The sequence below is a fragment of the Triturus cristatus genome, chromosome 3_2 (genome assembly GCF_964204655.1).
Source record: "Triturus cristatus chromosome 3_2, aTriCri1.1, whole genome shotgun sequence".
Classification (NCBI taxonomy): domain Eukaryota; kingdom Metazoa; phylum Chordata; class Amphibia; order Caudata; family Salamandridae; genus Triturus; species Triturus cristatus.
In genome coordinates this window covers 352,983,195-353,007,043 of record NC_140584.1, presented here as the reverse complement: position 1 = coordinate 353,007,043, position 23,849 = coordinate 352,983,195, and the positions used below count along the sequence as shown (strand labels likewise).

The 23,849-nt window shown below is 44.9% G+C and overlaps 1 protein-coding gene across 2 annotated transcripts in view; it reads right to left on the bottom strand.

Moving 5' to 3' along the window:
- Positions 1–5,858: 5,858 nt before the first annotated feature.
- Positions 5,859–23,849, bottom strand: part of RHBDL2 (rhomboid like 2) — a 129,826-nt gene continuing 111,835 nt past the window's right edge. For both annotated transcript variants that reach the window (XM_085646820.1, XM_085646819.1), the window contains exons 7-8: positions 19,786–19,847; positions 5,859–6,595 (exon numbers count right to left, since the gene is read on the bottom strand). In XM_085646820.1, the coding sequence (XP_085502946.1) occupies positions 6,416–6,595; positions 19,786–19,847 (242 nt within the window). In that variant the 3' untranslated portion in view covers positions 5,859–6,415. The remainder of the gene's footprint in view (positions 6,596–19,785; positions 19,848–23,849) is intronic.

Sequence of the window (23,849 nt, the reverse complement as noted above, 5' to 3'; positions counted from 1 at the left end):
TCCCGCTTAATCCTACTCGCTCTAGCACATATCTCAATTCAATAGAGTTGAAGGCCTTGAGCACATCTAGAAATGTAGCCGTGGTCTTCTGCTTTGAGTTTAGGTTGTGTAGCATTGCAAATATTGTGTGCAGATTGTGTACTGTCAAGTGGCCTAGAATGAATCCCATTTGCTCTGGAAATATTATTCTAGGAATGAATGCTGACATGCAATCTGCTAATTTTTTTGCCAGTATTTTATTGTCCATATTTTTTAATGACAATAAATGGTACAAACTGCATTTGAGGGATCTTTATTAAGTGTAAGTAAAGTCATTAAAAGTGCTTCTTGGATTGTTGGTGGTAATGTGCCCTTTTTCCTTTGATTTTCCGTTTACCTAAAGTAAATTAAGGTGGGAATAATGTCTGCAAATGTTTTGTAGAATTCTGTGGGAAGTCATCACTTCCCAGAGCTTTGCCTGATTTCATTTTTGTATTGGCTCCTTAATCTCTTCCAATGTGATTGGTCTCACCAGATATTCCCTGTGTGGATCTGTGAGTCACGCAAGGGCGAGCTCATTGAGATATTTTTTATCTCCTCTGTAGATGTGTTTATATTTGTAGCCTATAGGTCTCCATAATAGTTTGTGGAGTCATAGATGATTTTGATGGTGTTGTATATTTTATTCCCTGCTGTTGTGCATATGTCTGTCATGCTGGAAGATACCTAAGGACAATGTATCATTCCTGCAAGCCTTTTCCCCGTCTATCTCTCTATTGTCTAGCAATCATGTATTTGCATAAATAGTATCTGCTTCCCCTTCTCTTCATATTCTATTATCCAGTATAGTGTTCGTTTTTGCGTGCCCCCAGATTCGCCCTGCTTTGCTTTGAATTCTTTTAGGGTGTCTTCAGTGTTTGACAATCTGATTCTAATTGTCAGTCAGTCAGTCAATTATCGTTATTTTGCAGTATTTCTACTGCATATAAAGTTTACAGAGTTAAAAAGAAAGACATTAAAAACAATTTAAAATCAATTACATCAATAAAACAATATTACAATCAGTTTAAAATACATTAAAAACAATTACTAGTTCCTTTAAAATGCTAAATAAATCTTGTAATATTTCACCCCTAGGAACCTGGAAAGAAAGGTGCTATAAAGTCCTGAGTGGTGACTAATATAAATACATTCACATCTTAAGTGGACTCAGGGTTCCCAATATAGGCAAGCTCACCTCCACTTCATACAGGACCAAAGGAATGAAGCTAATGCAAATCAAACGAGCGGGTCATTATGTTTTTTAAAGACATAAAGTGCTGGGCGACATTGACTAAAATGATATCGACGCAAAAGAGGCCTTGACCTTTGTTCTTTGCAAAAACTTCAAAAGAAGATTAAATGAAGATCAGACTGCTCAGAACTACCATTACAAGGGCATGCTGTTAAATCACTAAGCGAATACCTCTTTGGTGGGAAACCCATCATCAGGGGAATTAGATTAATTCAGAACCTCAACAAGATGAATCTATTTTGTAAATTCCCCATCCTATCTAAATATGAGTAGTCCCCCTTCAAAGTGTGCGGGGGCATTTGATATCACCTTACAGAAGATTTAAAATAGTTTTCTTCATTTATCTCACATTCTGCTTTTAGTGGAAAAAATTGCATTTAATCTAATTTTAGGGAATTTCAAGCAGCCACTAAGGTTTGTATACAACTCGGCCAGACCTAGACAAGTCAATATAGGCTTTACATACTGCAACCATACGATCATATGTGCACTATCCAGCGATAAACAATCTTTTATTATCATTTGGGTTAGATTGACAGTATCCCTCCTCCAGATTGAGTGCCATAGACAGATGGGAGCAAGCCTAATACTATCCAAAACATATGTTGAACCTAGTTCTATATGGCACTTGTAATTCGAACAGGAGCGAGGAATATCCTATTAAGAAATCCATCCTCTAGCCTTTGCAGGGAGTCTGCTGCCACCATGCCCCAGACCCATGCCCCATATGTAACAGCAGGAAGAGTATTCGCACTATATACCTCTTTTATTGTCTTGATTGTTTTTGACCCCAACCTTTTTATAAAATGAAAGATGGCTGTCACACTTCTCTCCATTACAAGAGCCCTATTGGCCACCATATGTAGCCAATAGTGTATTTTGTCAAACAAAACCTCTAAATATGGAAAAGTGTCCACCACTTCCAGCCTTCTATCCCCTATATAGAAGGCTGGAAGTTTCTTGAAAGAGGATGCCCCTGTCACCAGTACAAAAGATTTTAATTTGTTCACTCTCAGATCCAGACTTTTCATAAAATCCACATAGGCCGCTATGAGACTTTGTAATGCCATCCCGTTCTTGCTATTAAAACAGCATCATCTGCACATGCCAGTATTCGAAGTGGAACTGCATCCAAAGAGTAGAACCTATGACTGCGGACTCTACCCCATTAGTATAGATTGAAAATAAAAAGGGGCAAGGACGCAGCCTTGTCAAACACCACTGATTCGAATTGATTTGAAAGTGGATGTGTGTTTCACAATACTCATCCCTCTAAAACCCCCTCATTAAGGGTTCAAAGCCCTTCCATCCTACTCCTGGGGTTAGCCCTGATTCTGTCTTCAGTAAGATTTTTAAATATTCTCTAATTGCATTTCTTACTTCCGAGTTCAGTAGTGCTTCACCATAATCTGGGATGTGTGTCCTGTCTGGGAAATTTAGAGTGATCCCTACAGGCACTTGATTTGACAATACATGCACTAAATGTACAATTGCTGTAGCCCAGTTACTAATAGCTTTTGATACCTGGGTATTAGCATTGGAATTCCCGTAGGTCCGGGATGCTGCAACATGCTGTTGCAGCATGCTTGCAGAAGAACGAGCATGCAGGTTTAGATGTGTGTTCGTCCATTGTCAGAATGAAGTAGCCTCTCCCCAAAACTATAAGACTGGGAGAAGCGAATGGTAATTCCATAGCAACGTGTTGGAAATAGATGGGAGTTTTTGTATTGTGGTGACATATGTTTATTAAGGTGAGGAGTTTGTCCCCTGTAAAATTTTGTATTAGCAAAGCACGACCCTCTGGGTTTTTTTCTGACCAACATCAGTTTGAAGGGTACTCCTTTTTTCACCAGGATGGCTATGCCCCTCACATATATTGAGTACAAGGCAAACAACTGATGGGAACTCCATTGGTATGCACACTTGTGTTCTGTATGTTTAGGAAGGTAAGTTTCCTGCAACATTGCTATGTTTATATTATGTCTATCGAAGAAAGCGACTGCCTGGCACGCTTTCCATTGTATATTTAGAGTCCATAAAATTCCATGTTAACATCTTAAGTTGTAGCCTATTACTTTGGATGATTTTAGTCATCTGTTACTGCACGTGGTTTTGGTTTATGTGTTTTCCAGGATAGGCTGTTGTGTGACCTCAAGTCTAGTCCCACAATATTTGCCCAGTTCAAACACAGATTGATCACAATTGAAGCTTTTCTTTGTAACCTTAGACATCCTCAACAAAATAGATCTACAATAAATTTGTGAACATTGCCCTGTCTTAAGAAAAGCCCAACATTTCGAGCCCACTTCCTTAGTAGGAATTTCAGTGGCCTGGTGGGGCAATAGGCGGCAATCTGTTTCGCTTCTCCCTTGGACCGGTCATTGGAACATTGGTATAATTGTTATGTTCCCATGCTATGACTGATACATATTTGTGTTAATGATACATGTGACTGATATTTCCATCCTCATTTACGTTCTGTTACTTTTACCTTTATAGTGTTTCTAGGATCTACATATTGCCCATCTGTTGTTGCTGAATTGTACATGCCTGTATCTCACATTGCGTTTTATTTAGGAGTCCCTTGTATTTTCCTCAGTTGTGGTTATTGAATAGTTGGGGTGTGGCATTATACCTCGTGACTTCAGTCTTGCTTGTTGAGAAATGCGTCAGCTCACTGCCCATCAGTAAATATTCATGGTTTAATCTTGCACTGGGATTTTCAAGCATGCAGGGTACAGCATGGCTCAAAGGGCATAATGGTGCTGTAGGGATTTTTTTTTACTGGGAGAAAGGTGGCCTTGCTTCTTTACAGCCAGAGTAAAATTCAGATATAGCGAGACATTCACTGCCTGGTCTGTCAGTGCTTGGCTTTCTATTGACAGTCAAAGAGTGATACAATATCTTTATCCTGATTATTCAACAAGTGTGCTATTATATGGGTCATGCTGGTACCCGAGGCAGTTATTTTGAGTCAGGGTGTGGTGGTCTGTTTCTGCCATTTTCATAGCCGAGAACTGACATCGCCCAAACATTTCAGATAGCAGAGTTTCTACTATTGGTTCCATGTGGCCTGTAGCTATCAACTCGGAGATATTTACAATTCTCAGGTTATACCTTCTTGATCGTACCCCAATGTCTTCCCTTGTTCCTTTTATAACTTCTATTTCTTTTTCCAGTCTCTGCAGTTTTCCAGTTCCGGCAGTATTAGATGCAATCTGATCGTCATTTTCTGAAATATGGCATTGCAACATGTTGATCCCGGGGGATTGTTTTCTAGTCTGTCTTTTAGTTGATCTACCAATATTGCTAGGGAGTTGATTTTTGCATTAATAGACGGTAGGTACTTTTGCAGACTCATTAGTAGGGTTTTGACGCTACTTTCACTATTCTGCTCCAATGAGTCTTGGTCTCCCTGGTACGACATTATTGGATTGTTATCATTCGCTTAAGATGTTTTCGTCTTGCTAAACACCAGGGGCCGGATTTATTAATCTTTTACACACAGTGCAGCAAGGCAAACTGTTGCACTGTGTTGCATGAAAGGGAGAAATCAGAAATGCACCATATCTACTAAGAACTGCACTCTCATAGTGCTGGCACACTTCAGGTAGCCTGGAACCATTGCACCTGAGTGCATGGATGCCTGCATTACAAGCAGAATTGTTTTTGTGCAGGAAGGGATCTCTTCACAAAAATAATCTCTCTAGGCATTTTCTTCTTTCTATGTGCAGCCCACATAGAAAGAGGAAATAACGAGGAGAAAAAAAGACTTTTTTCCTTGTCACGCCATCCTCAGGTAGATGCAGAGATCTCACGCAGTCCCAGCTTTACAAACCTTTGCAAATCAAGGATTATACGAAATCCATGGGTGGATGCATGAGAGAGCCCATGCACAACCCATGGAATGCCTCCCCCAACGAACCGTAACACAATTCCGCGCATGGCGTTGTGTTGCATTATATGTTTTTACAGAGCCATGCAAAGCGGCGCACATCACCCGTCGTGTGGCTTTGTAAATATCTACTAGCATTTTGCATAGTAGCTATACCACAAAAGTGCAACCACTTCCCAAATGTTGCTAAATACGGCCCTTCTTTGGTTACCTATTATGTTAGTAATCCAGTGCACAGATGAATGTCTGTTTTTTGTGACTAGTCATGGAATGTAGTCTTTGTCCACTATGAGAGTACGTTTTGTGTGCTCTTCTGCAGTAGCGCCCCGTATAGGGTGTGCTGCCGGCCGATGCAGCATGCGCAACGAAATTCGTTTTATTTTTTTCGTTTTAAGAGCAGTAGTGGCCCTATACAGGCCGCTACTGCTCTTCTGTGGGCGAACAGATTCTGCATCTCACCTAACCAAGGACAGATCTAGGCTTTGGCACACATATTAAATTATCATGAAGTCAGGGTCAAACAAAAAGTCAAGATACCAGTTTCACAAGTAACCTTACACTCAGTGCAGGGGACATTCCTGTCCCAACAATATGAAACAAGAACAATGATCCAGGTGTAAGCAGGTACTAAAACCATAGCAACTTGATGAACAACAAAACTAGGAAAAAGTGATGCTTAAGTAGATAATAGACATCCACCCAAAAATGTAACAGTTTATTCAGTTTACAAAAAAATATACATTGCTTACGTTTCCAACGATCTTATATCAGTATAAAAATTGCTACAAAATACCTAATCAAAATAAAAACACAGTTTGAATCTCACTTTAGAGTTTATGGCATGTGTGCTTCTGAGATTTAGAAGTGTGTGTGTTCTGTAACTCAAGGAATGAAAATAAATAGCCATGGTCTGTCCAGGATGTCATTGCTCTTGACGCAAGAGGGCTATTTACTAATTGCACAGATGGCTGTTCCAGTGGCGTAACAAAACCTCAGGCCCCCCCCTGCAATGTAAGGTGAGGGGGCCCCTATTACACATCGCCTAACTGCCTTGCTGCTTCTGAGTGTTTTATGTGTTTTTAGCTGGCCAGCCGAGGGAGCCCCCTTTGTGGTGAACAGTGTAGCGCCCCCCTCATCCGGGGGCTGCTGGTGCCCTGGAGCTGTTCTGGAACTGACTTTGTAAACATTGTTATTGTTGTCTATGCACATATTTTGTGCTTTTAAGTCTCTTGCTGGTTTTCTGTCCTTTACGCAGCTGGCGAGAGGAAGATGTTGAAAAATACAGCAAATATGACGCAGACGGTGTACGCCGCTATACAAATCCAGAAACGGGGGTCCCTGATCAAATTCTTGTCAAAGCTGCTAAAGACCACGTAACCGATGGTCATACCCGCCAGGCCTCCTCCTATGTGAGCCACAAAGGACACCTAGAGGGACAGAAAGTACAAATTAAAAACAATGTAAACATAATATAGTGCAAGGCAATATTAGAGCAACAACACGTGCAAAGTATTCGTTTTTGGCATATTTGCACGGTAGAAAAACAATAGTTCCTAACTTTCAGACAGAATGCTTGCGCAGTTTGAGTGTTTACTGTGTCTCCTCCCCAGCTTGGGCTGTGATGTTTGCATTTACATTCCCTAGCAGCTTGGGTGCATGAGGGGCAGCAAAACACAGGAAGAGGCTCAATGAAATGTGGTGAGGTGGCTTCTGGGGGCCAGGACTGAGAGGTGGAGTGGAAAACAGTTAGTGGGTGCAGTGGTGGCCCTCACCACTTTGAGCAGGTGCAACACTGAGGCTGGGATTGCATAGCACCTGGTGCACGCAGAGTCAAAACTTTTCAGAGAGGTTGGTAGTTCTGTCCATGTCTAAAGCGTAATTACTTAAGCCGTGGCTGGGCTGCTTCTGGTAACAATGTCCTTCTAGGTTACAGCTACTTCTCAATATGTGGAAAGCTACAACATCAACACAAACTCCAGCAATATATAAAAGGCCAGAAAATCTACATATTGGTTCATTTTCAGAATGAAACATCCATGTTTCATCTTGAAATCATCCTGGTTTGGATTTTCTCTTCATGATTGGTTATGTGCAGAAAGGACCACCTTCCTCCACATAACCAATAATGCATGGCATTTTGCTGTTTTTATGTGTGCAGCACAATGTAGCACACATAGAAAGAGCAAAAACGAGGAGAAATAAAGCATTTCTCCTCGTTTCGCCATGTTAAGACAGTTTTTTTGGTCTTAAGTGTGGCACTGCTCCATATTTACGCCACCCTTGTAAATATGGGCAGCGTCAAAATCCATGGGTGTTGCGGCGAAACGCCCACCACAACACTCATTGTCCATCCCTCTCACGCTACGTATAGCATGAAAGGGTGTCTTATTTACAAGGCAGCATTATGCCACATTAAGTGGCTTACCACTGCCTAGTAAATAGGCCGAAGCACCTATCGCCACAGGAACCTAAAAAAAAAGTGACGCTCCTGCAGCAATAGGGGCTTGTGAATATGCCCCTTAATTTGTTCTGGTGATAGGAACCATAAGAAAAAAAAGCCATCCTTAAGAGTGGCATGTATGTGTAAGTGAGAGAGCGAGAAGGTGAAAGTGATTGTGCAAAACAGTATGTGAGAAAGAGAGGGACAGTGTAAGGGAGTTAAATGTGTGAACAATCAAATAAGTTGGGTTTGTGAGGAAAAGGAGGACTTGAAAGAATGTATTTTGTGCATGTGCATTTGCAAGAGAAGCCTTCCAATGAGATGTGAGGATGTGAGAGTATGTATGAGTGATAATGGGATGAGAAGGTAAGTGTGTAGGACAGGAAAGAGGATCTTTGAAAGAAGGGTGAGGGAAGAAGGTGAGACTAGATTATATGTGAAAAGAAGAAGTGATAAAGGAATTTATGAGTTATGATAGTAAGATGACTGTCAGCAAGAATAGTGAATGTGTGTGCATGTGTGTGTGTCAGTGTCATAACAATAGCCCTCGCAGCCCCAGCAGAGCGCAGGGGCCCCATACCTCCAGGGGCCCCCCACCGGCACTGTGCACAAGCAGCGGCTGGGAGCTGCTGACTCGGTCCGAATCGAGGGGGGGCCCCTCTATGGACTTTACAGGGGGTCCCCTCTAGTTTCATTATGCTAATGGTGTGTGTGTGTGTGTGTGATGCATTGTGAAAAGTGAGAACAATAGAGAAAGCACAATGCCAGATGATGGATAGGAATAAGTGTGCCAATGAAACGTGAAACTTGTGAAAGAGGTTGTAAGTGAGATAGAGAACGGGAGGTAGAGCAATGAGAAAGGGAAGTGTGAGGGTAATGTGTTTAAGAAGAGAAAGTAAGATAAATTATTTTTTAAAGAATTCAAAAGCGAGATGTTGTGAGACACAGGGGAGAGTAGGGATAATACTTTGGGATGATAATATTAGGAGGATTTCTAGGCTGCCACCAGGCTGGGGTGTCATATGATCAGTGCAAGCAGTAAACGTGGCGCCATTGCTAAATAGGGTGCTACAGTGACATACTTTGATCTAGGATGGCAAACATCCTTGTGTTGAGGGATGTGGAAAGTAAGAGGATGAATTAAGAGTGGGACAGGTGAGAAACAGGGGTGAGAGTAAGAATAATTAGAACAGCGTGAGAGAAGATATGAGTAATAGATTAAACTGGGATGGAAGAGAGATAGGTGTGAATAAAGTTTGAGGGAGTGTAGGGTAAAACAAAAGATGGAAAAAAACAAATACAAATGAAACCTTAGGGAAGAGAATGCAAGCCAAAGAGGTTAACATGAGCAAGAGAGAGGGGAATAGAAAAGGTGACAGGTAGTAAATGGATAGAGGTACAGACTCGATAGAGAGAAAGTGAGAGAGAGAAAGATTATGTTACTTACCCTGTAAGCATCTGTACGTGGCATGTAGTGCTGTAGATTCACATGCTCTGCATACTCCTGCCATCATTGTTGGTTCATAGTTGTGCCACTTGTTTTTCTCTGAAGAAGTCTTTCGAGTCATGAGGTAGAGTGACTCCTCCTCTCGCAAATATTGCGCATGGGCATCAACTCCTTTGTTGGATTGTTTTCCCGCAGGCAGGTGAGAAAGGAGTGTAAGGAAAGTGTCAGAATAAAGATGTCTACGAGAAAAGAAGTGTGTAAAACATAACTGCAATGGATACAAGCATCCGGGGAGGAGGGAGGGCGCATGTAAATCTACAGCACTACATGCCTCGAACAGATGCTTACAGGGTTAAGTAACAACATTTGTTCGATGGCATGTGTGGCTGAAGATACACATGCTCTGCTTAGACAGTAAAGCAGTCCCTCTTTAGAAGCAGTGGCTAGTGTGTGGGAGTTGAAGAAGTTTAGTACATACCACTCAGCTGCAGCCTGTGCAGATAAAAGCGGTAGGGCGGTGGGGCCGGGTGGAGGGGGATTTCAACAGACGACCTCAAGGGAAAATTAATTATTTATTTAATTTTCCCTCGAGGTCGTCTGTCGAAAATGCCCACCCCACCGCTTTTACCTGCACGGGCCATGGCTGGTAGCACTGCCTGACCTACATTGGCTTGTTGGCGTGATTACATGTCTACACAGTAGTGTTTAGTAAATGTACGTGGTGTAGACCATGGAGCTGCTTTACAAATTTCAGCTATGGGTATATTTCTTAAAAAATAACATAGTTGCTATATTTGTACGAGTAGAATGTGCTTTGGAAGTTACAGGTAAAGGTCTTTTGGCTGTTAATGTAGCAAGATTGAATGCATTTTACTATTCATCTGGCTATGCATGACTTGCCTATAGTGTTGCCTTTATGAGATGGAGAAAAGACTACAAAGAGTTGCTTCATTTTTCTGAAGGTTTTAGTTCTATCTATATAGAACATGAGTGCTCTTTTTACATCTACGGTATGGAGAGCTCTTTCTGCCACCGAATCAGGATTAGGGGAAAAGACAGGTATCTCAATGGATTGTAAAGATGAAACTGAGAAACTACCTTTGGTAGGAATTTAGGATTAGTCCAAAATACCAATTTGTATTTATATATTTAAAAGTATGGTTCTTCTAAGGTTAATACTTGGAGCTCACTAACTTGCCTGAGTGAGGTAATGGCAAACAGAAATGCCACTGTCCATGATTGAAATTGAAGTGGACACGAGTGCAAAGGCTCAAAAGGTGGACCCTAGAGCCTAGTAAGAACAATGTTTAGGTTCCAACAGGGTGCTGGGGATACACGAGGTGAAATAACTTGTTTGAGTTCTTCCATGAATGCTTAAATGACTGGCATTCTGAAGAGTGATGGATGCTGTCTATTGTAGAGATAGGCAGCTATTGCAGGAAGATGCAATCGAATAGAAGAGTAAGCTAAATTGGACTTCTGCAAATGAAGAAAGTAGCAAGTAATGTCCTGTACATTGGCTTTGATAAGATTGATTTGATTAGGTTGGCAGTAGCAAACCAAACATTTCCATTTTGCAGCATTACAGACTCTAGTTGTGGGTCTCCGTGCCTGTATAAGATTATCCATGCATTCTGATGGTAAGTTAAAATAACAAAACTCTAAGATCTCAGGAGACAAATTGCTAGTTTGAGCATTTTGGGGTATGGGTGTCTTATTTGTGCTTGATCCTGAGTGAGAAGCTTCTCATGTTTTGGGGAACTTCTCACGTGGGACTACTGAGAGATCTAGTAGTGTTGCGAAAAAGGGCTGGCGTGCCCAGGTAGGAGCTACAACGACCATGGTGAGTTATGTTTGTCTGAGCCTCAGAAACAGAAATGGAATGAGAGGGAGAGGGAGCAGGAGAGGTGGAAAAGCATAGGCAAATATCCATGACCAACTCATTTATAGTGCGTTGCCTTTGGATACTGGAATTGGGAACCTGGGTGCGAAGTTTGGGCATTTGGTATTTTCAGCTGTGGCAAACAGGTCTACGTGAGAAATCCCCCACTTTTGAAGCTAGGGAAGGAGGATTTATTAGTGGAGTTCCCTTTCGTGAATGTATTGGTGCATCCTGCTAGGCAGGTCCACAAGATTGTTGAACATCCCCAGCAGATAATCTGCCAACAAATGAACGTGATGGTAAAGAGCACAGTTACATATGGGCTGAGAGAGGTGTGACAACTGAGAAGACCGTGTTCGCCCCCTGTTTTTGTAGATAGTACATTGCGGTCATATTGTTACTCCGGGGTAGAACAAACTTGTGAGATAGATGGGGAAGGAACACTTTCAGTGCAAGGAGTACTGCCGGAAATTCCAAGTAATTGATGTGTAGAGATTGATGTTTGGCATCCCACACACCTTGTATTATGAGGTTTCTCTGAAGCATCTATTGATTTGAGGTACAGGTCCAAGAAAGGCCGCCCTTTCAACAGATTGTTGGGGTTTCGTCATTGCAGAGATGAGTTTGGCAGACACTAACACTAGATCCTGGTGGTGACCCTATGCCTGAGACCACTGATGAGAGGGACATTGCTGTAGTGGGCGCATGTGTCGTCTTCTGTTGGGAACTATACCAGTGCAAGATGCCACCATGCCCCTTAGACACATGACAGTACAAACTGAGAGTTTTGTTCAGCTAGAATTGAGGTAGAAGTATCTGAAAATTCTGTATCCGAGCAGGATTGAGGTCAGCTAACCCAAACTTTGTGTTGAGAATTGCTCCTCAGTATGGTTGAAATTGAAGGTGAGATTTGGGGACATTGATGGTGAACCCCAACTGGTGGAGCAGGTCTTCTGTTAGCTGTATGTGTTGCTGATCTTGTTGATGAGTGCTGGCTTTGATTAGCCAATCATCCAAGTATGGGAATATATAAATGTTTTGTCATCATAGATGTGCTGCTATCACTGGTAGACACTTTGAGAAGACCCTTGGTGTGGTAGTATTCCCGAATGGGACAACTTTGAATTGGTAGTCTTCTCCTGCTATGACAAACCCGAGGAATTTGGAGTGAGCAGGATGAGCATGCTTTAGGTCCAGAGTGGCCATAACATTGTAGAAGTGGAATGACATCCTGTAGAGTGACCATGTAAAAGTGTTCTGATAGGATGTTGCAGTTGAGAGGTCTGAGGTCTAGGATTGGTCTTAGTGACCCGCCTTTCTTTGGAATTAGAAAGTACAGGGAATACACCCATGTGCCTTGTTGTTGAAGGGGGTCTCAATATATAGCCCCTTTGAGAAGAATGGGCTTGGACCCCTTGTTTTAGCAGTGTTGGGTGAACCTGTGATAACCTGTGATTGCGAGGTGGGATGCTGTGTGGTGTGGTAATAAGTTCCAGACAGTAGCTATGTGGATAAAGGCTAGTACCCATTGGTCTGTTGGGATAGATTCCCAGACTGGGTAAAAAAACTGTAGTCTTCCAATACAGGTGTTATGTAGTGAAGGGGAAGGATTGGTAAGTCACTGTTTGGCAGTGGAGGCTGCACCACGTGTTGAAGCATCCCTCCCTCTTCCTTTGTTGTTCTTACCCCTAAAGCACCCTCTATGAAACCCTTTAGTGTAGGTGGATTGGCCCTGCTTCTGCTGAGAAGTGGAGACATCTGTGGCGATGGATGTGTACCCACTCTTGTAGCCGGAGTGGCAAAAGAAGCCGCAAAGTGTAGGAGTTTGTCAGGCACCCATAGTTTTCGGTGTATTGGTATCTTTTTTCATTTTATCTAATGTGGAGTCTACTTGAGGGCCAAATAGATGTTCTTTGTCAAAAGGCATTTTTAAAACTTGAGCATCTGAGCCAGGCATGTCCCTGAGAGGTATGCTAGTATTAATGCCCCTAACTGCTGTGTCTGCTGCATCTAAGGCATATCTAATGGAGTTATTAGTGATGGCCTGACCCTGTGAAACAGTTTGTTGATCCTTTTTTTTTTATATTCCTCTGGAAGATGCTGCAGCAGTTTTTCCATTTCATCACAGTGGGCCCTATCGTAACATGTAAGTAGGGCTTGGGAATCGGCAATGCACCAATGATTGGCAGCTTCCAGTGTGGAAATTTAGCTTGCAAACTGAACATTATCTGCGCCATCTTGTCTCTCCCCAGCGCGACACACAGGAAAAGCGCACGGCAGCCATTTTAGGCACCCTGGTCTCTCCCTGCTCATTGCCGATCGCTAGCGCGTCCCCCTGGTGCTGCAAGCATCCCCCGCGCGCCGGCCACCCCCGCTCTCTCATACACGGGCCATAAACCCTCTCCTTCTGCGCGACCCTGCCATGGAACCGCATCCCACGCCTGACCGACATCCCATACATGGTCATGCATCTCTTTTGATAACCCCCTTCCTCTGCGCCCCATTGTCCGAACCGATCCCAGGCCATCACCTAGCCCTGCGGATGCAGTTTATTGCCCCTACTGTAAGGGAAACGCCCCACATCAAAGGGATTACAGTAGATCAAGGCCCCCCACCCCCTGAGACCCGACCGGTCACACACGCCCCCGGGAATTGGCGGAATATCCTGCTGTGTGATAGCCATCTCCTACTGCGGGTGGGGTGAGAACTTCTACTGTAGCTATGCGTGGGATCGGATCTGAGCCAGGGATTCTGAGAATGTTCTTTCATACATCAAAGTGATCTCAAGAATGTGCCATGTATGATAACCCTGCAATAAAGTCATAAACGTGTGTATAAGAGACCAGGTCTCAGAGATGCAGTTAGAGCACCTCGTGACGATACCTTGCTGTCTGATCTGATGTGTTCTGCTCCGACGGAATAAAACTTTGTTTCCTGCCTTCCAGTCTCCGGCGCCTGCCTCTTTCATTGGTAAATTATCGAATGGTATAAGAGGCGATTACTGCCGGGCAATACTTGAAAGGTTACCGACTGAAACTGCCGCTACCGTTTAACACCAGCATCATCAATATGTTTGCTCTCCTTTTCAGGAGGTAGCATATTGCCAGTTGCCTGACTATTGGCTTGTTTACGAACTGTGGTAGCAACGATGGAGGCTGATGTCACCTGAGTACATATGAAAAGGGGGTCGGAGGGAGGCACTTTATATTTTTTATCTTCCCGTGAGGTTATCATGCAGGCATGCACTGGCTCTTTAAATATGTCATCAGCGTTTAGCAACATGCCAGGGAGAATAGGCAGAAACGGTGTGTCTTTATGAGTGGATGACAGTGTATTAAAGAGGAAGTCCAGTTCCAGTGACTCTGTATGAAGTTGGACTCATGATAAGGAGATGCCCTAGTGATCACTTGCTGGTAAGCAGTAGCATCTTCAGGAGGGGAGGGGCGAACTGGGTAAAGATCTGGGTCATTGGGCGTTATGGGTTCTGTATCATAAGCATCCCAAGGATCAGGGACTCCTAATGGATCTCCTATCCCCCTGTGGGTGAACCTGGAGGTGTATTGTCCTGATGTGGATAAGGAGGAGGTGATGGTGGAGGTGGTGCTGCTGAAAGAGGTTGAGGAGGGGGTGGCAGTGGTGGTGGAGGATGATGTGCAGGGCTGGTAGCCTTGTCCCTTGTCCTCTTTTTGAGAGGTATAGGGGTGGCGAATTCCTCCTCAAAAGTTAACTGCCTCTTTAGTGGAGGAGAGGCTATAATTTACCCTGTGCTTTCTGTCTAATGTGCATTTTTTCTAGTATTGGCTTGACTTGGCACATGGAAACCGAAGATTGCTTCAAGGGTTTTGGTTCGATCAATTTTGGAATTGAGACTTTCGTATATATTTTTTGTCCTGCACCAAAGGAAATGGAGCTGGTTGCTACGTCGGTCCCGAAGGCTTAGCGGAGACTGAAGAATGTGCTTGATCCAAGCAGGTCGAACTCGAGGACTTAGCCTTAGTAGAAGTTTTTGGGGCTGGGCCAGAAGGCAGGGCCTAAGATTTCTCTTTTCCGATCCGAACATGTCCGGTGACCTCTAAAAGTGGAAAAGGCGAGTGTTTGGAAGTCTTTTTGGTTGGAGCAGGGTCTGGGGCGACAGTACTTATGCACTGCCCAAGTGGCAGGGGGTATTCCAGTTCCTGCTCCGCATGGGAGCTGGAGATCTCTTCGACAGAGAACATCCCTACTTCCTCTTTGACAGCAGCCTCTTCCTGGGTATGCTCATCACTGAAGATGTCAGAAGTATCATCTTCACTACGGCTATACACCTCCAGTCGACGTGCCTTTTGATCGCGAAGTGTCTTTTTCAATCTGAAAGACTTCCAGGCGTCTTAGTTAGCCTCATGGTGATCGGCCGAGAGGAAAAGGTTACACACCTGGTGTTGATCAGTGTGAGGATATTTGGTGTGACACTGCGGGCAAAATCGAAAAGGTGATCATTCCATCAGGATCACATCTTCCGTACCGACGGTGCACATGGAAGGGCTGGCCCGAGACGGGCAGCAACCTGAAGGATGATCAGTTAAAGTCCGAACCGACAAAGGTTTTCAAGCGGGTCAGGAATGGAAAAAGCATGATGGAGATACACTATACCGTCGAAGACAGGATAGGACCGAAGACTCGTACCGAACGGAGATGGACACGGAGGAGAGACACACACGTCTGAACCCGACGGCGGAGAGAAAAGAATCTAACAAAGGAGTCAATGCCCATGCGCAATATTACAGAGAGGAGGAGTCCCTCTCCCTCATGACTGAAAAGAGTTCATTGAAGAAAATCAAGTTGAACAACTCCGACCCAACACTAGATGGCAGGAGTATGCAGAGCATGTGTATCTATAGCCACACATGCCATCGAACAGTGGGAATATTTAATATCAAGAGGAGGAATATTGACGCAAAAGGAGCAATGGAGAGGGAAAACAAAATAGCAACATAGAGGCTTGTCACATCAGACATATGCCTCTACCTACATTCCCTTTCACACCATCAGTAGGGAAGGTGTTGTTTTAGCACAAGCTCATCTTTTGAGATCTAAGTTTCATCGGCAAAGGAGCATGCAAAAGGCAGCTGTAGGATCTACATGAACTGACAGCAGCAAGCCCTCAAGATATGACAAAAAGAGTTACAGCACGGACCACAGGCTTCTAAATGATAGCGGAAGAACTTCCAGATTGCGGCTGTAGAGTATAACCTAAGCGGGAATGGTGTCATAACTCGTATATGCACTGATTCATCCACCTTTGCATTCCTCTCAGTGTGTTCAGAACCTGCTCCAGAGGTCTGTCTGTAACGTACTTGTCACTCACGCCTTAACAGTACACATTCTGTGAGCAATGAAAGCTGGTACTACTTTGCCTGGCTTTAGCTGTACAGTGATGAATGGAATATTGTATTTGCAGTCTTCTGTGAGAGGGAAGCTTGCTATGACATACTGGTTCTGCAAGAAAGGAAATATTTCACTGCTGTTGTCTGATTTCTATTTTGAATCTATCTTGTGATGGGGAAAGCCTGCATTGCTACTGTCTTAGCTCTGCTGTCAACTGATGAAGGGAAGTTTGCACTGTTTCTGCCCAGCCTCTACCTATTCTACGAAGATGTCTCTTTCCACTGCTCTTGTCCAGTCTCATGAAAAAGCAAATGATATATTGAATGCACTTGCATTAAATTAATTAAGAACCAGGCACTGTTTCACAATATTTGATAAGAGATACCTAGAGCTATAGTCCAGAGGAAGACACCTGAGCACTTACGGGCAATATTCTTTTTGCAACCAATTGATGGTAATGAGAAGTCCATTGCCCAAATCTCCTATTTTAATCTTGTAGTAGAGAGACACCAATAAAAAACATTTTTAGCTCAACTCTATATAATTTTAATATATGTCTGAGAGTTTAACAGAGGGAGAACATAAATAATAGTATAAGGAGCATAACCTCCCTTAAACTAAAGAATCAATAAATAAGACACTACAGGAATTTGACAGTAGTACTCTGGGATGCTTCCTCGTGCTAGATGTGGCACCCATTAATGAAGTATATTACACTAAGAAGGACACGGTTCATCATCCTTGGTGAGTACATTAGGGTATGGTAATTCAGTAAGAGGTTTGGTTCTTTCTTCCAAGAGTATTGTACTACTTGTATGTTTAAGTGTTTAAGTCTATTTACGGAGAGAATGTACAAAAGTAATTTAACCTCTTATGTCATCTTTAGTGTGTTAGCTACCTGTGTTTTACCTGTTCTGTATGTGTGGGAGAACCGTATGATATTTCTTTTATTACTGTTATCTGTCATTTTTTTACACTTTGAGGCAGATTTATGAGGTTTTGCCGTAGGGAAGCGCAGCAGGCCTTCCTGCTGCGCTTCCCTACGGCAAAAGAAAAGGGCAGGGATGCGCCGTATCTATAAAATGCATCGCATTCCTGTCCTTTTCCCCTGCGCCGGCGCACAATGGGCTGCCTGCGCCAACGCAGGCACCTCTGCACCATGGTGCAAGGGTGCCTGCGTTGCGGAGATGAATATTTTTGTACAGGAAGGGAAACCTTTCTGTACAAAAGAAATCACAAGAGGTTTTTCCTCTTTGTATGGGTGCTGCAGAATGCAGCACACATAGAAAAAGGAAAAACGAGGAGAAATAAAGATATTTCTCCCCGTTGCGCCTCCCTTACGCCTCCCCTGGGGAGGCGGAAGCTTTTGGCGCTGCCTCAGATTTACGATTTCTCGTAAATCTGGGGCAGTGTCAAAAGGCCATGGATGTTGCTGGGAACGCCCCCAGCAACACCCATTGCACGCCCCTTTAACGCAGAACACTGCGTTAAAGGGACTGATATTTATGAGGCAGCATTAAGCCAAAAAAAGTGGCTCAGTGCTGCCTGATAACTATCACGCAGGCTTCTGCGCCACGGAACGTCACAAAAAGTGACGTTCCGATGGCGCAACGGGCCTCATAAATCTGCCCCATAGTGTTAGAGAAGGTTGAGCTGCTGCTGCTGCCCATTTTGTACCTTTGTTGTGTTGTAAAGCTCAGTATAAAACTTTCCACTACACAAAAGAAAAAACTATTTGAATTGCCAATGCTTTTTTTTTATTAATGTAGTGAATGAAAGTGTGAACCTTCACAAAATTGATAGCAGAGTTTAATTTTGGTTTATGTGTGAAAGAAGCGTTTTTTCACATAGAAAAGATTAGATCCAAAAGATTAAAATAGCTGACAAGTGGCTTCATGACATGTATAACACCTGTAGTCAATGTTGGCATTTTATCCAACAGTGCTTTGCATGCTAGGATTTACAGTCCTTAATAACACTGTTAGAAGCAAAACTACAATCCCAACAATACAGTATGCTGTTTGATGAAAAGCCAAAAATTGCTGATGGTATCTTAAACCATAGTGCCACTGGCAGACTTGTGAAATGGAAAAAAATGTAAGTCCTGACTTTCTGCCTTTTTAGGTCGAGCTTAATAGACTGAACATGCACTGTCTGTAGCCAGACATACTGTTGCTTACTAATAACAGAGGGGGCTTTGAGCAATTGTGTATCATTGGTTAACTTTCCTGTCACTCTCATTTGCCTGCTTCTTCTCCATGTCCCGGCTTGTCAGTACTGCTTGTCCCTCCCACGGAGCCCTGCTTCTTTACCATCTCTTGATTGGCTAGCATCTCTACTTCCTTTTCAAGCACTATTTTTCATTTTATGTTAAGCACTTCATGAGAACGCATGTGTTTTGGAGCTGTATCCCTCGTGTTTTTCTCTCCTCCCCTGTCCTCCGTGATGCTCATGATCGCCAATGTGCTTCTCCTCACCCCCTTCCTGTTGCACTCACCCATGTGCTAAAGTTGTCATGAAGTATAACAATGTGTCCCGCCTTACACATTAAGAGGCATATTTGTAGAGTTCACGCAACGCTTCATTGCATGAACGGAAGCAAGCAGAACTGCACAATATCTTCAAAGAAATGGTGCAGTTCTGCTTTCTCCATGCGCTGATGGATGTGTGGCTGCCCACTGCCAATGCAGGCACTCTTATGCCATAGTGCAAGCTTTGGGGCTATTTCCTCTTTGAAGCACAGATGCAAAGAGGAAATAACGAGGAGAAATTACAATATTTCTCAGTTGTATGACAGCTTCAGGCAGGCGCACCATTTTGGTGTAAACCCATGTCTACAAGTGTTTGTAGATAAAGGTTTGAGTCAAAATCCATGGGTGGATGCACAAAAACACCAATGCACCACCCATATAATGCCTACCAGACACAGAGTAACGCAAGGCAGCACAATGCACTGCGTTATTTTTTTTTTACAAAGCATTGCAAATTACCAACTGTGTTGCTTTGCAACTACCACAAAAGATTTTGCATCAGGTCTGCAGCAAAAAAGTGACGCAAACCCGATGCAAAATCTTTGAAAATGTGGCCCTGAAAATGTTGTGAAGAGAGATTATTCTTAAAGAGTGGAAAGCAAATTTCCGTTCGTACGCCCAAATAGTTTAAGATGGGTTTGAGTTGAATATCACTAATATGTCTGTTGCTAGACAGAGGAAGAGACAATGTATTGGGGATTCGATAAATGTGGATGTAGGGAGCTCCATCTTGAGGTTACCACTCCCCCATGTAGACAGCCCACCTACACATACCAGTCTGCAGAGCAGGTGGCCCAATCGCCTTAACATACAACCAAGAATTGTTTTTCCACAAAATGGTGACTTCAGTGTCCCCGACAATCTCTCAGTAACCATTTACACTTGAAAAACATTTTATTACAGAATATTAATTGCCAACATGTATCTGAACAATAAAAGTTCAGTGAGCTTACCGGAGGGCCAGTGGCATGAGATATAAATCTTCTGTATAGTGCAAATCCCACATCTGTTCCAACTAAAAAAAAGAAAACATAGCTATGAGAAAACATCTGGGAGTAAACAAAATCAGTAGTCAGTTCTTACTGAAGTAGCAATCGATAGCAACTAGCTAATTTATACACGCCGCCTGACTGATAAATACATTCAAAACTATAACATTTTGCAAAAAAACTATCCAATGATTTGCAGCAATCTGAAAATAGGGTATATTTCTAAGTGTTTTGCCACAAAAGAAAGTTAAGAGTGATTTTTAAGATGCTGAGTAGAAGCTTTCTTCTCCTCTTCCATCAGATTCCCAATTATAGCCTGGGTTAGGAGGAATGACCAACTCTACCTGATCTCAGGGAAAATCCAAAGTGGCGAACACTAGCCTGACTACCCCAGGCCACTGAAACTTAATTTTGATCAATTTGAAAGATATGAAACAAAAAGCTCTAGCGAAAGGAGGAAGGGGAGAAGAAAAATGCATAAGACAACAGGTATGGACTTTACTGGAAAAGCGAAGGGGAGAAACAAGGGTATAGATAAAAGTCAAAGTATCCAGTCATATCTATGGGTAGAGGTACAAGGGTATAGGTAGTAGATAGTGGAAATTTGGTATACGCAGTGTTAAAGGTATTAGGATGGTAGTGGAAGGATCCATCTAGGCATAGACATATTATGGTTTATGTAGCTAGATATATGTAGGGGTTGCGTTACTAGAGTTAAAAACAGGGCTGGAGGTGCTAGGATAGGAACAGAGGTACAGAGATATAATAAGGTTACGGGCAGTAGAGTATACTTAGAGAAGAAACAAATTAAGGTGTATAGATACGGGTTAAGGGTTCCTTGACCCTGTTTCCAGGCAGGTCGTTCCCCATGCCGTGCAGCTCCACCTGACTGTGCCTGTGTTCCGCTCTCGCTGCTGTCGCGAGTACGTGCCGTCAGTATTCTGTGTCTGCTCTCTCTGTTTCCCTAATTGCCTGTTTTCTGCTTGTCTGCCGTTTTTCATTCTATTTGCCTTTTTATACTCTTTATTTTTCTCTGTAGCTCTCTTTTTTTGCCTTTTAGCCTTTTTTTTGCCACTTTCCCTTCCCGCCGCTGCGTCCCCTGCTGCCCTGCCCCCCTCGCTCGCCCATTCGTTCCCGCCACCCAGCTGCTCCTCCCTCCCACCTCCCCTTCTCATGGCGACCGCTGCGCGGTGAAGAGAGCGACCCTTGACCCTGTTTCCAGGCAGGTCGCTCCCCACACCGCACAGCTCCACCTGACTGTGCCCGTGTTCCGCTCTCACTGCTGCCGCGAGTTCGTGCCGTCAGTATTCTGTGTCTGCTCTCTCTGTTTCCCTAATTGCCTGTTTTTTGCTTGTCTGCTGTTTTCATTCTATTTGCCTTTTTCTGCTATTTATTTTTCTCTGTAGCTCTCTGTTTTTTGCCTTTTAGCCTTTTTTTGCCACTTCCCCTTCCCGCTGCTGCGTCCCCTGCGACCCTGACCCCCTCGCTCGCCCATTCGTTCCTGCACCCGTCTCCCAGCTGCTCCTCCCTCCCACCACCCCAAGCCTGTCTGTACCCGTCTGCGCCTGGACCATGTCCAGCACCAGACCCCCTGGCCCCTGCGAGTGTCACGACGCCCGCCGCCACTACGACGCCAACATCCTCCACGAACTTAACGACGGCCGATCATCCACCTGCTTCCAGGCCACCCTGAAGCTCACCCACGGACCCTTCTCCTGCCGGAGCTGCAGCTTCACCAGCCACCGAACACCTGCACGTCCTGCCCCTTCTACCAGGGCAGGTCGCAACCATCTCAGATGCATACTACTCAACACCCGCTCCGTCCACAAGCACGCCATCGAACTCAGGGACCTACTCGACTCATCCTCCCCGGACGTTGCCTTCCTAACGGAGACCTGGATGAACCCCTCCTCGGCGCCCGACATTGACATAGCCATCCCGTACGGCTACAAGATCACCTGCAGGAATCGCACCAACAGACCAGGAGGAGGAATCGCCATCGTCCACAGGAATACCCTCAGAATTTCAACCAGCACCGAAGACACCCTCAGCGCCGCTGAACACCTGCACTTCCAGATCCACATCGATCCCAACACCACCCTCAGAGGAACCCTCGTCTACAGACCCCTCGAACCCCGGCCACAGTTCAGCGACTCCATCACCGACGTCGTCAGCACGCACGCCCTTGCATCCACAGACTACATCCTCCTCGGAGACCTGAACTTCTACCTCGAGAACGCCAACAACAGCAACAACAGCAACTCCACCACCCTGCTCGTCAACCTCGGACTCAAACAGCTCGTCACGACACCCACCCAGTCCGCCGGACACACACTTTTCCTCCAGCAACAACGTCACCTTCAGCCACACCTACGAACTCCACTGGACCGACCACCGCTGTATCCACTTCTCCTTCGAGAAACACACCACACACAACCACCCGCAACGGATCCCCCACCGCAGCTGGAACAAGGTCACGGAAGATCAGCTAATCACCACCCTCGCCCGTCACCCACCTACCCACCCCACTGACACTGGCACAGCCGCCCGCAACCTCAGGCAATGGTTCGGCGACTGCGCCAACACTCTCGCCCTGATCAAGAAACCCTCAAATAGACATACCAACAGAAAGGCCATCTGGTTCATCACCGGCCTCCAGCCATCCATGCAGACTTGCCGAACACTCAAGAAGAAGTGTCGCCACGAACAGACACCAGACAACCACGCAACCCTCAAGAACGCCAGCCGCAAGCACCACCAACTCATTCGAACCGCCAAAAGGACTTCCTTCAAGGAACGCATCAACAACAACGCGCACAATAGCAAAGAGCTCTTCAACATCATGAAGGAACTCACCAACCCCAGCTCCAGCTCTAACAACATCCCGCCGTCGCAAGACCTCTGCGACTCCCTAGCCACCTTCTTTCACCGCAAGATCGCAGACATCCACAACAGCTTCAACACGCAGACCCCCCCCCCCGACAGCCGCCGACACCTCAGACTCACCGCCACCCAGCCACACCGGCCTCCTGCTCTCCTGGAACCACGTCAACGACACCATCAAAATCATGAACACCATCCACTCCGGCTCACCATCCAACCCCTACCCTCACCCCATCTTCAACAAAGCGAGCTCCATCATCGCACCCCAACTCCAGAAGATCCTCAATGGCTCCTTCGAGACCACCACCTTCCCGGAGAGCTAGAAACACACCGCGATCAACACCCTACTCAAGAAACCCAAGACGGACCCAAAGGACCTTAAGAACTTCCGGCCCATCTCCCTGCTCCCGTTCCCGGCGAAAGTCATCGAGAAGATTGTCAATAGACAACTGACATGCTTCCTCGAGGAGAACAACACCCTGGACTCGTTACAATCCGGATTCCGCAGCAACCACAGCACCGAAACCGCCCTCATTGCCGCCACCGACGACATCAGGACCCTGCTGGACAACGGCAAAACTGCGGCCCTCATCCTCCTGGACCTCTTGGCCGCCTTCGACACCGTCTGCCACCAAACCCTACGCACACGCCTCCACGACGCAGGGATCCACGACAAAGCCCCGGACTGGATCACCTCCTTCCTCACCGGCAGAACCTAGAGAGTCCACCTCCCTCCATTCCGATCCGAAGCCACCAAGATCACCTGCGGCATACCCCAAGGATCATCCCTCAGCCCAACCCTTTTTAACGTCTACATGGCACTGCTCGCCAACATCATCTGATCGCACGACCTCAACATTGTCTCATACGCCGACGACGCCCAGCTCCCTCACCAAGGACCCCGCCACCGCCAAAACCAACCTCCGCGAAGGAATGAAGGCCGTCGCCGAATGGATGAAGTACAGTCGCCTAAAACTGAACTCGCACAAGATGGAGGTCCTCATCCTCGCCTTCATCCCCTCTGGCTGGGACGATTCCTGGTGGCTGGCCATGCTGGGAGCTGTACCAACACCCACCAACTACGCATGCAACCTGGGGTTCATCCTGGACTCATCACTATCAATGACCCAGCAAGTCAACGTCGT